Below are 18,014 nucleotides of genomic sequence, written 5' to 3'. Positions count from 1 at the left end.
ATATATTAACATATGTTAAAATATGAGTAAGTGACCCTTTAGCTTATATATTAACATATGTTAAAATATGAGTAAGTGACCCTTTAGCTTATATATTAACATATGTTAAAATATGAGTAAGTGACCCTTTAGGTTATATATTAACATGTTAAAATATGAGTAAGTGACCCTTTAGCTTATATATTAACATATGTTAAAATATGAGTAAGTGACCCTTTAGCTTATATATTAACATGTAAAAATATGAGTAAGTGACCCTTTAGCTTATATATTAACATGTAAAAATATGAGTAAGTGACCCTTTAGCTTATATATTAACATGTTAAAATATGAGTAAGTGACCCTTTAGCTTATACATTAACATGTTAAAATATGAGTAAGTGACCCTTTAGCTTACATATTAACATGTAAAAATATGAGTAAGTGACCCTTTAGCTTATATATTAACATATGTTAAAATATGAGTAAGTGACCCTTTAGCTTATATATTAACATATGTTAAAATATGAGTAAGTGACCCTTTAGCTTATATATTAACATGATAAAATATGAGTAAGTGACCCTTTAGCTTATATATTAACATATGTTAAAATATGAGTAAGTGACCCTTTAGGTTATATTAACATGTTAAAATATGAGTAAGTGACCCTTTAGGTTATATTAACATGTTAAAATATGAGTAAGCGACCCTTTAGGTTATATTAACATGTTAAAATATGAGTAAGTGACCCTTTTCATGAGTGAAAGTTGTGTTTGTGCTGTTGGTCCAGCAGAGGGCAGCATCACACTGCTCATCAACACTGATTCTAAATAGACAGGTTTGATTTAAGAGGTCAGATGTGTGTCACATGACACATATGGTGGTGGACACGTTCACATATTCACAATAAAACACACTGCAGACACTGTTAAGGGCTACTTTTATTTTGAAAGAGAATTGTTACACTTAGTGTTTCTATATTCAATAATGCACAATAACCTGACGACTGTGTGTGTGTGTGTGTGTGTGTGTGTGTGTGTGTGTGGTGGTGGGAGGTGGGGGGTGAAAACATGATAAAAAATATGTCTATTTTGTAATTAATTTAATTAATTTACGGCTGTCAGATTCTCACTGATTCATGATGGATGCCGTCAGACTCTCCAGGAGGAGTCAGCAGCAGATCTGAGATTTTGAGAATAAAGTTGTAATTTTACAAGAAAAAAACCCAAAAACACTAAATATTAAGAGAAATAACTGCAAGAACAAAGTCAAACTAACAACTTTACACCAGAAATAAAACGGAGTTTACAAAAACACCATCATGCTGCTCAGACGTCATGTCAGTGATTTGATTTAATTTAATTTCAATGTCCTAAAATCTGAGAACAATTACTGTAATTATTTTTCAACTTATACTACATATTTTTCTTATTAAATCAAACTTTGTATTATAACTTTCTCATTAAATGGAACATTTATTGAGAAAGTTTTACAGCTCTTACTTCCTTAATTTTTTTCCTGATAGTATTAAGATTCTTTCCTGTAATTACATCTTTTTCACATCCAATTCTTGTTAAAATTTTTAATCTTGTAATATTATTTTTTATTTTATTCTGCTATGGTTGCAAATTTTCCCAAAATATTTCAGCTTTATTCTCTAAATCTCAGTATTTGTTTTGGCACCGACACTCAATAACAGCTGATGATATCTGAAACATCAGAGTCGCCGAGCTTCAAACTACAGCTGATTTCAACGAAAGAACATTAGATGATCAGGATGTTTTCTGTGTTTAGCCCTTATAGTTTCCGTGATCAATAAACATCAGGAACTCTATATAAAAAAATGGAGTCAAACATGATCAAATATATTTTTGTAAAGTTAAACTTCTGATAAGATGGAGACAAGCTCGTACCAAAGTTCAGACTCGGGATGTCGTCAGACCGCAGATGTGAATTTAAAAAGGACAATTTGTATTTAAAAAAAAAAAAAAAAAAAAAAACCAAAACCAACAATTAAAATAAATAAATAAATTAAAAAATTGAAATGTGTTTGGTTTTTGATTTTTTTCTGAGAGTAAACAGGCAGAAATAACGGGAGTTTCAGGCGTCTTCCTTTAAAACAAAACAAAACATAAAAAGTAAGAAAGTCTCGGAACATTGTGATCAGGTATTGATACGTACATTGATTTTTCCCCGCAGTGTCGACCGGCTGCTTTAAAAGCTCTGATAAGTACTACGAGTCCCAGAGACCATTGCTGTAGGAATTATCCAATCAGAGAGCTTCAGACTGTGTTGCCAGGCAGATAAATTCAGAAACATTTGAATCAATTCACTTTCTGATTTTGGATCAATTCAGGAATATGACGTAACTCTGAGTGAAGTTGTCTTCACAGCAACACCGCTGAGACTCATGGGTACTGTAGTCATTAGAGCCGGTCCACAGAGCAAACCGAGGGGACACAGGTGAAACATTTCTACCTGCTGAGCTTCAGTCTAAAAACACAATCATCAAACATTAAAACTACTTCTGTTAAAGTGGAAATGTGTCTCTAAACATTTGTCCTTCACTACACACAGTGACAGAGTGTCGATCAGTCTGAGCTTGGTGCTGCATGCAGATATTTAAACACTTCAAATGATTAAACCTTTAAAAGTTGCTGCTGTAAGGTAGGCAGCGTGTTCCCACATTTAGCTTCTCTACAGTCCGGCCTGTCTGCTGGATCAGAAACATGAAAACTCAACTGAAGGAGAAACATTGAAATGTTCTTCATCTCATAATACTGACATAAAGATCACATAAAAACAATAAAACTGAATACTGAACTCTATAAATGTTGGTGCTTCAAACCCAACGGAATTAATTCCCTCCCTGCTTGTTAGGAATGTTTCGTGAAATGATCCAAAAATGATTCTTTAAGGCCACAGATTGGTCTTTGTGAACATTTGAGCTTTTGTGCTTCTAATAATTTTTCTTTCGGTTGCTCGTTTTGATCAACTGTTGTTCACATGTTGGATAAACACAAACTTTACTTCTCATGATGAATTCCAACTTTCATATTTATGAAATATTAGTATCTGTCATTAAAGACTGATTTCCAGCGTCCTGCTAATGAGCTAATGTTTGCTAACAGGCAAACTGGAGCTCCTGATCCAGCAGACAAGAAGTGACAGATGGTGACAGGTATGATGATGTCACACAGGTGCAGGAAGACACCTGACAGCTTCCTGTCTCTGTGTCGGGACACTTAAACCTTCAAATAAAACTATCTCACGGACCTTCAGACTAACAGTGAGAGCATGTGCAGGTAGTGACTGAGCATGCTCAATAAAATGGCTCAAACAAAGGGGGCGGGGCTTTCAGGTTCAGCCGACAGATTTCAGGAAACCTGGTCTTGTCTGACTATAACCATGGCAACAGCAAAGTCATCTCCTCCACCCTCCTGGTCCACCTGATCAGAGGTGGGGTAGGCGGGGTTCTCAATGGGCGGGGTTTTAGGTGGTAGGGGCTCTTGGTGGGCGGAGCTGCAGCCTCAGAATTCCACCTTGCAGGCGGGGAAGGTCTCCTCCTGCATGGCCACTGTGCTGTTGCTTCCGAGCACGGTGATCGACAGCTCCCTCTGCTTGTCGTGGGTCTCCTGGTACCACTCATGCATTGCCAGTGAATCAAATGTTGGGATGAGAGTCACCTGAGGAAACAGACCGATCAAAAACACTATCGTATGAAGGTGGAGTCAACAAACATCGCTCAGTGTTGTCACCAACCTGGACGTCTGGCCAGCTGCTCTTCCCCTCCAGCAGAGCGTCCAGGATGCTCCTCATTGCCTCCTCCTTCACAGGGTCCTCTCCGCTCACAATGTAGTAGGAGGAGCGAAGCCGTCTGAAGAACTCCAGGTTCATGGTGGACGCAGCGCAGCCAGACGGCAGGTAGGCCAGGTCCACGTAGACCGCAGAACCCTCAGAACCTGTAGAACCTGTTGAACCTGCAGCTTTAGAAGCTGAGGAACAAAAGAGAAGAACGAGTTTAAAGTGTTTCTCACACTGCTGTTCTCCTGGTAGTTCTGGATCATAAGTCAAAAGTATCAAACAAAAAAGGTACAGGCACAGGTAAAGGTACAGTATTCTTTGTCTTTCTCAGTACTCTTTAAGTGTGTGTACATTTGCCTACCTGAGAACGCAGGTTTTGCAGATCCAATTCTGGAGCCACCAAGTGAATTTCGGGATGATGGCTTCATGTCGTGGCTGGAGGTGGTCTTTAGTGACCCCGTGGTACTGCCTGCCTTCGACTTTCCGTTCTGGGCAGCGGTACTTCCAGACATTGCCTTCTGCATGGTACCTGCTGGTTTCTTGGTCTTGGCAGCTGAGCTCTTTGTGTTCTTGCTTGCAACATCAGCCTCTGCATCGGCCATGCAGGCTCCAGGCTGAGGAGGTAACGGGGGCAGGTCTTTGACGGGAGCTGGCGGCGGGTCATGGGAAGAAAGCTGTCCTGCCCTGTGAGGGTAGTGCGGACTGAGATGATCTTGTGGATGACTGGGTGGGAAGAGACTACTGGAATCATCATCAGAGTCAATGTCTGCAGTGATGGAAGGACAGTCCTCTGTGCCAGGGGGGACGTCAGAGTCCGTGGCTGTCGGGAGTGAGTCGCTAACTGATGTGGGTGGAGTTTCTTGGCTGTAGGCTGAAGGGCATTCACTGCTGCTCTGATCCTGGGAGTGGTTGTTGTTGTCTGCGGTGAGGCCAGGGTTAACATGCTGCTGGTGGTTCTCTGGGGTTTTTGGGTGCTGAAACTCACAGGGCGATACCAAGCAGAGATCAACATCATGTGGAACATCTGCGATGAGTTCTGACATTCCGTGGATATGTTCCTCAGATCCATTTCCACAACGCCCATTAAGGGACGATCGCAGAGGTAAGGCCATCCCTGTGTTGGAGTCTGAGTCACTGAAGTGTCCATTGGAGTAGAGTTTATCTCCCATGAGTCCTTTGGGCGATACTGCAGTAGGTGGCAGCCCTTGCTCTAAAGAAACCGACAGAGATTCATCAACTTCTGTAGAGTGAGGCGAGCCAACTTCAGCGGGCATGGAGGTTATGGTGGGGGAGGAGTCCGGCATAATGTCTTTGAAAGGACTGAGGGTCAAAAGGCTGGACTGTTTATCCTGAGAGGAAGTGGAGTTTTCCAGGCCTTCCCTCAGAGAGCTCAGGTCTGAGGTCCTGCAAGAACCTCCCTGGTTGTAATCCTCGAAGCCCAGACTGGATCCTCTGGCACCGAGGCTACTGTCGTCATGATGGAAAGGGGTATGTCCTGCACTGTTGGGGGCAGAATCTGCAGGAGAAACCAGCTCCAGAGTTTTTTCCTCTAAGCTCATGCAGATGTCATCTTGACCGTTTTTAAACGAGCTCTCGCCTGGCTGGTATGCACTCGTATTGAGATCAAAGTTAACACTGAGGTCACCTTTTGGTGTCTTTGCAAGAGGTGAGGAGACATTTGTCTCCATACAGCGGAACTTCTCTGGACTCTCTATGGTCAAGGTCTTCTGGTTCCCACTGGCCTTTGCTCCACCAGAATTCCTGACTGCTGAGGTCTTTGAATTTTTACCATTGTTCCCATTGTTGTCTTCCAGCCTAAGACTTTCAAATTCAGCCGTCATGTCCTCAGGTGTTGACATCTTGGAGCGTTCAGCCTCCTTCTGGATTTCCTTTGTACCTGGCTTTCCTTTTGTCCCTTTGTTCAAAGTGTCTTTCTTTGGAATAGTCCCGTCTTTCTTCAGAGTTCCACTCTTGGCTGAAGTATTTTTTAGTTCCGTGCTTGCTGTTGATCCGGCACTTGAAGCTCCACTTGTTGCTTTCTTCACTTCTTTAATGGCTGGTTTTGCCATTTTCTTCTCCTCCGGTTTTATGTCCCTCTTGCTGTCTCTTTTTGGTTCAGGTTTAATGTCTTTCTTTGGTTTTGTACTTAGCGTTTCCTTCTTTATAACCTCTTTCTTTTTCTCCCCACTCTCTTCCTTCTTTACAACGGCAGCAGGAACTTTCTCATCCTTCTTTTTCACTTCCTTCTTCTCTTCTTTTAACAGATCTTTCTTTGGAACAAGCTTTTCAGCAGGTTTTGGTGGCTTTGACTTTACATCTGCATCCTTCAGTTTAGGCTTTTCATCTCCGTCCTTCTTCTCTTTAGGTGCAGTGTCACCTGCTGCCTTTGGCTTCATTTTCACCTCCTGTTTTTTAATGTCAGCTCGTCCAAGCTTGTCTTTCTGCAAGGCACTACTGGGTCTGAAGTCCTTAGACTGCGACTTAAGGCTTTCTCGACTCTCTGCTCGTTTTGGTTGTTTCTCAGTTTTGGATGTTTCTAGGTCCCTCAAACACACTGCTGGAACTTTGAGAAAATCTAGATGTTTGAGTTTTTCAAGTCCATCAAGAATTTTGGCCTGTGGCGTGCACCCAGGGAAAAGAACACGGATGATCTTCTCCTGAGGGCTTGAAGGATGCCAGACCAGCAAAGCACAAATGGAAACAAGGCATGGTAGTGGAAGATCTGAGCCCTTTACATTTGATCCATTGTTTGGCCAAATCTGCATCAAAGCTTCGAGTTCTTTACTGCCGCTGACAGGATTCAGAGTGTACAGCTCCAGACGGCCAACTCCCATCTTTTGAAATAAGATAACCGGTTCAATACTGGGTCCGTTAGACCGGCTGAGGGGTTCTGGTTTAATTGAGAGTCTTTGCAGGTGCTGCAGAGTGAGCGCTACCTGGTCCCCACTCCGCAGCTCACTGGGATCTCCCTGGATGGACTTTAATCGGTCTGGGACATTGAGGAAAACCACCCCAATCTCAGGCGAGATGAGGTTTTTCATCCAGTCCTCTTCAGTGTGAGATCCAGCAGACTCCTCGTCCTGCTCGGCTACTTTCCTCAGCAGCAGACTGTTCAGCCCGGGGAGATTGTCCACACCGATGTGGGTCAGGAGTACCGAGTCGATTCTGTCCAGATGCCGGACCAGTTTCCAGAAGCAGGAACGAAGGTCGGAGCCACCGTTCACCAGGACGTTGAAACCATTAACAGCAAAGAAGGCAGAGTCCCCCCTCCCACCGGGGAAGATGTAGCAGCAGGGCCGAGAGAGTTTCAGGAATCCCACAGTGCTCGGGGGCTCCAGGAGGTCGAAAAGCGACTCGGGCTCCAGAGACTCAGAGAGGTACTCTGTGAACTCCTGCAGACCTTCCATCTCTGGGAGGACCAGCGGAGGGTTGATTTGGATGTTTATAAAGTCTTGCAGGTTGTGTTTCTTCAACACAGAATCCTTCCAGAGACCGTAGTTTGGACAGCTCAGGGTGAGGCTGGCCTTTACCGCCGGATCTGCTGAGCTCAACAACTCTCCAACCTACCAAAACACAGAAAAATGACTTCTTTATGAAAAACAATAAGGACTAAAGATAGACATTATTATTCTGAATATATAAAACAGATAAGTGAATCATCTTAACAGGTTTAATAAAACATACAAGTTTAAATGTCTGAGACTCAACACCAGCCTGCAGAAGTGAACAGCAGAACTTCAGTCTTTTGCTGAGTCACAGCTGTCAGACAAACTATTTGTATAATAAATCACTGCCATTAGTTTTCTCACCTCCTCATCAGCAAATATCTGGATGAAGTCGTTGAGCGAGAAGCAGCCTTTCTGTAACACGATGTCTCCGCTCTGTTCCACACACTGACCGGCCAGAACCAACAGTTTGTGTCGAGAAGAATCACAGAGCAGCCGCCGGACCTGAACACACACAGATCAATAAATGATGGCAGCTCTTTCACAGAAGGCTTAACTGCAGAAATCTGATCAAATCGATTAGACAGACTATTCTACTTCAGAGCGACACACTGATAAGCTGCAGGATTATTTCAATTATGTGGAACAGAAGGAATAAATGGTGTCACAGATTCAGATACATGACCTCATCAACATGCAAAATCTCAATCCGTTCAACACATAAACTGTTCACTGCTTGTTTTCATGTCTGCAGCTGATTTGAACACACTGACAGCTGAGACGGACTTCAGTCTATAAATCATGTTTTATATCTTTATTTTCCATCCGGTCTCACCTCGGAGCAGAGGAAGTCATGAGATGGATTCACAACAACCTGCGTGTCCAGAACGTCTCCGCTGTGCTGCAGCGTCCGCTGACCTGCAGGAGGAAACACAGAAACTAAATAACAGGCTGTCAGACATGCAGCTAACCAACCATCACCGTAGTTATGTGTGCATGTGTAGATGTATGTGCACCCCAGGAGGAGAACAGCAGCTGATGTCCTAGTGACCAAACAAACAGTCAGCTACTCACTGCTGCTGCTACCATCTCTCTCTCTCTCTCTCTCTCTCTCTCTCTCTCACTCTCTCACTCTCTCACTCTCTCACTCACTCAGTCTCTCTCTCGCTCTTTTTAAAACAAGTCAGGAAGCCAACAACAAAACCTAACTTTACTTTTAATGTCAACAAACGAAGAGAAATGTCCATACAAGAGCATTTCCTTGTTTTATGAATGGAGCAGTGCACAAGCTGAAGCAGCCACACTGTGCATGTTTGACCAATCAGTGATGGTCATCCCTGCAAACCCCGCCCCAAAAATTCCTGTGTTTTTGGAAAGTAAAAACTCCTCCAGCAGGGACTTTTTGAGGCGTGTACAGTAGATTAGAGCTGACAAGCACCATCTACGTGTTCATCCTGAGATATTATTTTCCAGTTGACCGAATATAAAACTTCATCCTTTGATGAGATGATTCTACTTAAAGCTTCTATTTTACTATGAAATCAGCTGGATTCAATTATTTATTTGTGATTCTCTAACGTTCACTTCAACTGAAGAGTATTTCTGGTTTGATTAATCATTCTGACAAACAGAAGTTATTTTCTAAAACTGCATGTTTTCATAGTTCAGTGGCAGAAGTACTCAGATACTTTACTGCAGTAAAAGTACCAAAAAATACTCCATTACAAGTAAAAGTCTTGTATGAAAAATCCTACCACAGTAAAAGTACATAAGTATTATGAGCTTGATGTAGTTAAAGTATTGCAGTAAAAGTACATAAGTATTATGAGCTTGATGTAGTTAAAGTATTGCAGTAAAAGTACATAAGTATTATGAGCTTGATGTAGTTAAAGTATTGCAGTAAAAGTACATAAGTATTATGAGCTTGATGTAGTTAAAGTATTGCAGTAAAAGTACATAAGTATTATGAGCTTGATGTAGTTAAAGTATTGCAGTAAAAGTAGTGGTTTGGTCCCTCTGACTGATATATTATTATATATGACATCATTAGATTATTAATAGTGAAGCATCAGTGTTAGAGCAGCATGTTACTGTTGTAGCTGCTGGAGGTGGAGCTAGTTTACACTACTTTATATACAGTTAGCTAGTTTAGTCCAGTGGTTCCCAACCTAGGGGTCGGGCCCCTCCAAAGGGTCAGCAGATAAATCTGAGGGGTGGTGAGATGATTAATGGGAGAGGAAAGAAGAAAAAACAAAGTTCTGATACACAAATCTGTTTTCAGTTTTTGGACTTTTTCTCTAATCTTTGATTTTTGCTGAAATATTGGATCATTTGAACATTTATTGACATGAAAGCATGTGAGAAGTTTAGAGGGAAAAATCACTATTTGGTGGAGCTGTTAACAACTCATAGACATGTGAAATGTGACCCCGACTACACACTGCTTTTTGTAAGATGTCAGAAGCCAAAAAGGTTGGAAACCACTGGTTTCATCTTTAACAATGTGTTGTATTTTAAAAGCTTGTTATATTATCCATTGTGTCAAATCTTCATCTGAAAAGTAACTAAAGCTGTCAAATAAATGTAGTGGAGTAGAAAGTACAATATTTCCCTCTGAGATGTAGAAAGTAGCATCACATGGAAATACTCATTAAAGTACAAGTACCTCAAACTGTACTGAAGTTCAGACAGTACTTGAGTAAGTGTATTTTGTTACTTTCCACCTCTGGTTGTGTTGTTTTCATGTTGCTTTGTTTGACTGATTGTAAAGTATATTTTTATCTTGTTTACTGCAGCCTGAGAGCAGGACTCAGTGACTTTAACTTCTCTCAGACTGATGAGCTGCTTTTAGAGCTAAAATGTTTTGACCAAAAACTGAGGAGTTCTAAAAATAGGACCAACTCACCAGGGATATTATATAAGACTGTGTATAGATTCGATTTGACCCCTAGTAAATTAAACAGGATCTTTCAGAAAACTCTGTGGGAAGAAACCTTAAAGACGTGTTCGTCAGGATGGACGAAGGTTTCTGTTCCCGGGACGCCAAAACTGTCCTCTGGACGATAAAACAAGATTTAAAAAGGAATGAATAAGAGGCAGTTTGAAGTGTTAAGTCTGGGTATAATTACAACACTGAGACTTACCCTGAGGCACTTTCACTGAAGGATGAGTTTGTTAACTAATCAATGAGAAGATCAGAGATATACGACACTGATAGGAATGAAATGTGGCAGAATTTCCTTGTTTTTCTCATAAGTTCTTCATCTTTTTTTGGTTTGTTTTTTCATTTCTGTTTCTTCTCCTCATGTGTATTTTGTGTTTATTTTTAAACCGTTACGAACTGTTTGTGAAGAATTGTGTTCTTTTATTTATTTATGTTTAAAATACAAATAAACTGGGGAAAAAAGAAGGAAGGCCCGACACACCCCTTATTTGTAGGAGTTTCTGCTGACTCAGCAGTTAGGAGCTACTTTTAGCCTCCAGAGTCCTGAACATCTGACTCTCTGCAAGAAACACAAGAGGAGGATTTCACAACATGTCAAACGTTTCCTTTAAAATCTGCCAAACCACCATTACACTGTAAACGGGTGGAAAGTGTTATGACACATCTCAAGCATCAATATGAGCAGTGAAAGAGGTTTTCCTCGCTGTAATCATTCCTCCTGTTCATACTGGATAAGATCCTTCAAATGTGCTTTCAAATCCACAGTGTGTCCACACAGTCATTTAAAAGTCTGTGTGAAGCTTCTATTCAGCTTCAGCAGTCTGAGTTAGTCATATCAAGTGGATATCTGACACATTTACAGTCTTTTTGGCATCAAATTCCCTCTTTGTGTTTCCTCGGACAGTGTTTCCCTGTTGAGCTGCAGGTGGAAGTATAGTAACAAAAAGAGGAACTTTGACACTAAAAAGACTGTAACGTTGAAAGATATCTACTTGATTTGACTCATTTGGACGCTGAAGCTTCATATTAGCTTCAGACTGTGGATTTTGTCCTCCATCACTTCCATTGTAAGGTCATTATGAAGGAATCTTCTAATGGTCAGTATGAACAGGAGGAATGATTACAGCAAGAAACACAGCTTTAATGTTCATTTGATGACTGACTGTTGGTTTAATGACACACTTGAGAAACTGTGAACTCGTCCTTTAAATACTCCACAAGAGGCTCAGTAAAGTTTTTTTTTTTTTAAAGTCTGGAAGTCTTTTCTCTTGAACATTGATTGAACAAAATTTTGTATCAAAGGTTTCCTGAACTCCTTTGTGTGACGAGTAAATGTTTATGTTGGAAAAATTCAATAAGAAGAAAAAAACTTTTCTCTCAACTCTTTGTTTTTCATCATCACAGAGAGATGATGATGTTCTTTCACTCTTCTGTGTGATGATATAATATAATGTAATGTAATGTAATGTAATACAATATAATATAATATAAAGATGTGTAATTGTATATCACTGAGAGAACATAATTATTGAGCCTCATTGATCAGAATCATATTAACAGATAACCATTAGTCACTCATCTCTGTGAGGTGACCTTTGACCTTCAGCCAACAGGAAGTCCTCTGCTTCCTTCCTGTCAGCTGCTCGTGTGGTTACCATGCCAACAACTCCAGAGGCGGTTTTGAACTGAACAGTCTCTCTTCTCAGTTTCTCCTCGTTAAGCTTGTTTATCTGACGACATCACAGATGCTAACGAGCTGCTGAGGTTTCACTGAGTCATTGAAAGAAACCAGGTGATCACATGACCGCTGTGTGTGTGTGTGTGTGTGTGTGTGTGTGTGGTGCTGCAGGCTGTTCAGCAGAGTCTCAGCTGATAGTGTTTATGTGTTTGAATCAGACAACAAACTGTCTGTCTAACACACACACACACACACATTTTCTAAAATAACTTTTGGCCTCAGTCTGAAAGAAATGAATGATGTCATCCTTCAGGGCAGCTGCCAGTGTGCTGTGTTGACCGACCTTTGACCTCTAGATCTCAGAAAAGTTTTGGATCCAAGTTTCAGTTTGACTCTGACTCAGATTACATTACACCCTTCTTCAATACACCCTCCTATGAGAAATATTATTCATGTCTCCACCCGGTTACAACAGTTGCAGAACAATCAGGCGCACCTGCAGAGCAGCCGCCCTGCACTAAACTGATAAAACAGCTTCATGAGTCTCATGTTTTACCTGATAGACTCGTGTTTTAATGCTGTTGTTCATCACCTGAAACATCTGATTTCTACAGTCAGAGGAATGAGAAGTTTTCGTCCTGATGTTAGTGAAGCGCAGCGTCGCTCCTGATTGGCTGCTGTCAGCTGAAGAGCGGATCACACTGGATGATAGAGGAGACGCAGAGACGCTGATCCACGTCAGTTCAAACAGGAGTTCAGTCGACTTCACTGTATTTAACACCTGAGCTGAGCGTCAGAGTCGCTCTCAGTTATTGTTTAGATCATTTAGAGACAAGAATCTGTAAAAGTTTACAGCCGTCAAGATGTCACGCTGTGTTACTCTGTTTATAAAGACGTGGCTAAAAAAAAAAGTAATTCAACTGACAGAATGTGAGTCGACTGAGGATCATCAGCTGAAGCATCGACTCAGAGTTTATCTGAACTGTTTAATGAGACGTGTGTGTGCTGAGCAACAGGCAGCAGGATGATAACGACGTGAAACAGAAACAGGAAACATGTTGACGTGACTCTTTGTTCCTCTCTGTTGTCTCTTGAATCCACATCAGGACAAAACGACCTGCTGGGAGTCAAACTTCCTGTCAACACGTCCTTCTAACTGCGTTTAACAAACACCGAGCATCTATTCGGAGACCGTTTTTTCATTATTGATTTATCTGCAGATTATTCTCTTTAATAGTTAATGATGGAATCAGATAATCCATTTAGATTAGAAAGGCTGCAGCTATAAAACCCGTCAACAGACAGACTGATGTTTTCTGACCTGGTTCATCCTCTGACAGGAAGGCCGAGTGTCTCGACACGAAGAGCTTCAGCTGCTGATCCAGAACAGAAACATCCAGATCTACAGGCCAACAACGCACTCCTGCAATAAAACACACAAAATACACCATTTCTTACTAATAATAATCATAATCATAATAATAACAACATCATAATAATAAGTAGAGGACAGGTGGATCTGTGCACAAATCAACTGCAGGACACAGGCCCGCAGCTGCTTCCTGTTAACAACTAAACGCTGTTTATCATCAAATTTAAAATTGTTTGTTCATGTTTTCAAACCTTTTTTGTTTTTTACACAATGTTTGTCATAAATAATGATAATTTTTATCTGGATGAGATACAGAAACTTTTCTTTTCATCCATCATGACAACATGTCCCATGATGCATCAGTACAGGATATCAATCACATTTCAGACTGATGAGCTGCGACGACCTTCAGCTGGATTCTGATTGGACGATAAAAATGTGTTTCACATTCTTCACATTAAAATACTAAACGTCAAATTTGAAATATGTGACGCACGACTTTGACACTCGAGTCTCTGACCAATCACAGAGCACCTTCTGGCGCTCAACGAGTCTGACCAATCACAGAGCACCTTCTGACCTCAAACTGCACAGCGACTTCCGTCCGTCTCACTTCAACACTGTTCAGTCTGATGTTCATCATGTGTTCAATGAAAACGACAGTTAAAGTCAGTGTGACTGAGGAGAAACGAACAATTTCACACATCAGTCACACTAATGACTGACACACACACACAAACACAGACACAAACACACACACACACACACACACACACACACACACACACACACAGACACTAACACACACACACACACACACACACACACAAACACGGACACACTAACACTAACACACACAAAAACAAAGACACAAACATACACACACACAAACACACAAACACTAACACAAACATACACACACACACACAATGACACACACACACACACAGACACACAAACACACACTGATACACAAACACACACTGACACACAAACACACACTGATACACAAACACACACTGACACACAAACACACACACTTTATCATATATCAACCTTTTTGTTTTATTTCTGTTTTTGACAGAGTGACACGTCTCTCCTCGTTTCCTGTCAGATTCACTGCGTCCGCAGCAAACAGGAAGTTGATGATATTTAGTAACACTACTTCCTCTTTTCCTCCATCAGCCTGAACAGTAAAAACACACTGAGCAGAAGAATTTCCTTCAACTTCAAACTGAAACGTTAAGTTAATTAAAGAGATTTGAGTCTTTACGCGTCAGAGACGAAGGTTGAAATAATAAATATAAATAAACATGTTTGACTTCGTGCTGCTGCGACGTTTTAAACTGATGAAGTCAAAGCCTGAAAGAAGCTTCTGTATTTATCACTGAAACCTGATGATCACTCTACTGTTTGTTTCTACTGTTTCTACAAACAGTTTGGTGGCTGTTAACAGGGAAATATAATCACAATTATTTTCATTACTGATTCACCTGATAATTATCAATTAGTTGTTTGATCTAAAAAATATAAAAACAGTGAAAACTATCATCAAATATCTTGTTCAGTCCACAACTCAAAGATATTCATTTTACTGACTCAGAGAAGCTGGAACAATGTTCTTAATTATCTAAATACTGTAGCTGCCAATGAATTTTCTGTCATTTTCTAATCAATTCATGGCTGCAGCTTTAATCAAATATCCAACCTTGTGGAACATAAACACATTTCTGTTACTTTACTGAGGCAGTTAAACTGGTGAATGAAGGTCAGACTGCAGATTATTAAAGTTTCATGCTGTTTTTGACTGTTAACCTACTTTTACTGGAACAAAACCAGTCAAGCTTCACGCAGGACTTCACATCCAGCAGGAAGGTTTTAAATGCATCAGATACGTCTGATGAGAACAAAGATGCAACTCCTGACTGAAACGAAACCTGATCCAGTTTTAATAAAGAACATAAAATAAAGTTTATTTCTAGATAAAAACCCTTCTAACATCTGAACTTTCAGATGTGAATCAGTGACTTTCTGTAACCCTAACCCTTCTCCAACAGAAACCAGTCGAAGAAACAAACATCTGAATCAGAAAACTGCAAACGGAGCGAAAACCTTCTTTGTTTCTACGACTCATTTAACTGAGAACTTGAGCTGCTGTTTCCTCGTATTTAGTGACCTGCAGTGTTGGAAGAAGTTTTCAGATCTACTACTAGTAAAAGTATCGATACCACAATATAAAAATACTTCATTACAAGCAAAAATCCTGCATTTAAAGTCCTACTGAAAGCTCTTACTTTAGTACTTTAAGTAAATGTAGCTGATAATACTTCTATACTTCAACTTAAAGATCTCCTCCAGATGTGTTTTAAACTGTATATAAAATAGTTTGAATAATAATTTGACTCTGATGTGGTTTTTTACACAAAAAAGTTAAATGATCTTGTTAAAATCCTTCAAACATCGTCTCCTCCTTCTCCTTCATTAAAAATGATATATATGATATATTTGATTTTGATTTTTTTCACTGGAGGCTTCAAGTCTCCACATCACACATGTATGAGCTGAATACTGAACCATGATTGGCTCCAAACTAGCTGTGATGCTTGTAAGTAGCTTTTACAACTTAGCAACTTTTCAGACCCCTTTAGTACCTTTTTTTTTAAAAAAAAAAAAAAAGCACCTGGAGACAAATCTGGTGACTTTCTAGATGAACCTCAGCTGGTCTCCATAGAATAGTCTCTTCAGTTCTGCCAGTGAAAATGACAGATGTGAATGAGCTACATGGATGCAAACAGTGTTGCTAAGGACCAATCACTGATCTATATCATCATCTCCTCCTTTATTTTAATTTAAACAATTTAAACCGTTGTCACACAGGTTTAGTTCATTCCTGTTTCTGAACTCTCTGCATTCACATCAGGAGGCTGTATGAGAGAAAACATCAGATATTCTTCCTCACTTCTGACTTTCTCTCTGAGGGATCAGGGTTTTATATGTAAATACAGTTGAAGCCGTTTGTCTTTAAATTATGTGTTTAGTGAGTTTGTCAGATGACTTTGTGGTTATAAAATCAGAACTTTTGCAGTGCAGAGCCGCATCTTGGAAGTGACTGCTGGTCAACATTTAGTCTTAATGAGTCGGGTTTCAGTCACTATTTCAGACTCGTCCTGTTGTCTGACAACAGAAACACAAAAACCTTTAAATGAGAACAGCTTTATTGTGAATTCAGCTGTATTGTAATACTGTATATGTGAGCAAAGAGAGAAGGTCTGACACCTTCTGACACTAGGCAGAATGCAAATACCATGCGATGACGTCACAAATATGCTCAATAGCGCATGACGTCATCCAGCGACTTTCCCAGCAGGCTTTAGCTAACGTTACTTTCCATTGAAAGCTGCTGGCAGCTGTTGCAGACTCGCCCCTTCTGATCAGTTTCAGCTCAGAGAAACTTTCCACTTTCTGCAGATGAACGTCAAACAAACATTCAAACATCCAGCTGAAGAGGAAAGGAGGGGAGGAGGCTTTAAGCAGAACTTTATATGCAGGAGTTTTACTTGTAATGAAGTATTTTTACATTATGTTATTGATACTTTTACTTAATCTGAGTACTTCTTCCAACACTGCAAGTCACAGACTCTGATGGGTCACTAGATAAATACGCTGTATTTCCGACCTCACCGCTAAATTTAACCACAGAGACCAGAAACAGCTGCGTCACAAACTTCTGTCCCCGTACACACAGGTTGAATCTGATGGGCGTAGTACGTGATTATTGATTAACTGATGGAGTCTCAAACTGCGAAGGAGGAAACTAGTGAACGTTAGCTTGCTAGCTTAGCTGCTAACACTGTTGCGTGATGCTAGATTCGACTTTAAAAACCCGAGAAATGTTTTAAAATGTTGTGTTACCGGTTTAAATTGTACCGTAAACCTTTAACTATAAACAAACGTTTCACACGCGGCGTGGTTTTACTCCCAGGTGATAATCTGGGAGATAATCCGGACAGGACGCGTTTTTAGGGGAAACAATATTCTTCACAGCAGCAGCGGATTTTATTGTGAAGGGTACGGCGGACTTCCCGCCCTGAGAAACTCGGTTCTTCTTCTTCTTCACGGTGCCGGTTAACTTTCACTCACCTGAGTCTATCTGCCGCAGCAGCCGCTCCAGCAGGCCGGCGGGCCGCAGCGCTCCCACCGCCACCAGCACCGAGTACTCCGCGGCCGGCGGCCGGGAGGAACCGGGAGAAGAACCGGGAGAAGAACCGGGACCGCCGCCCCGTTCCGCCGCAGCTGCCGCCATCATGGCATGGATGGATCACTAATCACGTCACACAGCGTACACACACCCAGGGCCCGCCCCGCTCTCATGAGAGGCGGGAAAATGTGTCAACTGGCAGGAGACACAACCAATCAGAGAGGAGAGATGACCAGCAGAGAAGGAAGGATGACCAATCAGAAGAGAGGGGTGCGTTCACGTGCTGCTGAGGAGAAATCAGTACGCTGCCAACGTGACAAAAAGGATTTACTCAAGTTTTCAGGTTTCTCCTTAAAACCTGAAAACTTATTATACCATATTTTTAAGATACTTAAATATGTTTTATATATTTTAATGTTTTTCTAGATACTAAATTATTTTGCCTTTAAAAATAAGTTTTCTCTTTATCTTATTATATCATCATAGTAACATGAAAAACATCTTGTTATGATGTTAAAATGATCAAATGAAAACCAGAAAAGTTGCTCATTAAAAACAGAAACAGCAAATATTTTTATTCTGCTTGTTAACA

General features: G+C 40.7%; 1 protein-coding gene across 1 annotated transcript; it reads right to left on the bottom strand.

The window, feature by feature from the left end:
* Positions 1-903: 903 nt before the first annotated feature.
* Positions 904-17,727, bottom strand: map1sa (microtubule-associated protein 1Sa). The gene is made up of 7 exons (XM_044361090.1): positions 17,365-17,727; positions 13,174-13,275; positions 8,066-8,148; positions 7,594-7,734; positions 4,146-7,347; positions 3,743-3,975; positions 904-3,666 (listed from the first exon to the last, which is right to left on the bottom strand). Exons 1-7 carry the CDS (start codon positions 17,528-17,530, stop codon positions 3,511-3,513), a joined length of 4,083 nt encoding a protein of 1,360 aa, XP_044217025.1. The 5' UTR covers positions 17,531-17,727; the 3' UTR covers positions 904-3,510.
* Positions 17,728-18,014: the final 287 nt, after the last annotated feature.

This window comes from Thunnus albacares, chromosome 9 (genome assembly GCF_914725855.1).
Source record: "Thunnus albacares chromosome 9, fThuAlb1.1, whole genome shotgun sequence".
Classification (NCBI taxonomy): domain Eukaryota; kingdom Metazoa; phylum Chordata; class Actinopteri; order Scombriformes; family Scombridae; genus Thunnus; species Thunnus albacares.
The sequence above is the reverse complement of the archived record's forward strand: the minus strand, read 5'-3'. Positions and strand labels throughout refer to the sequence as shown.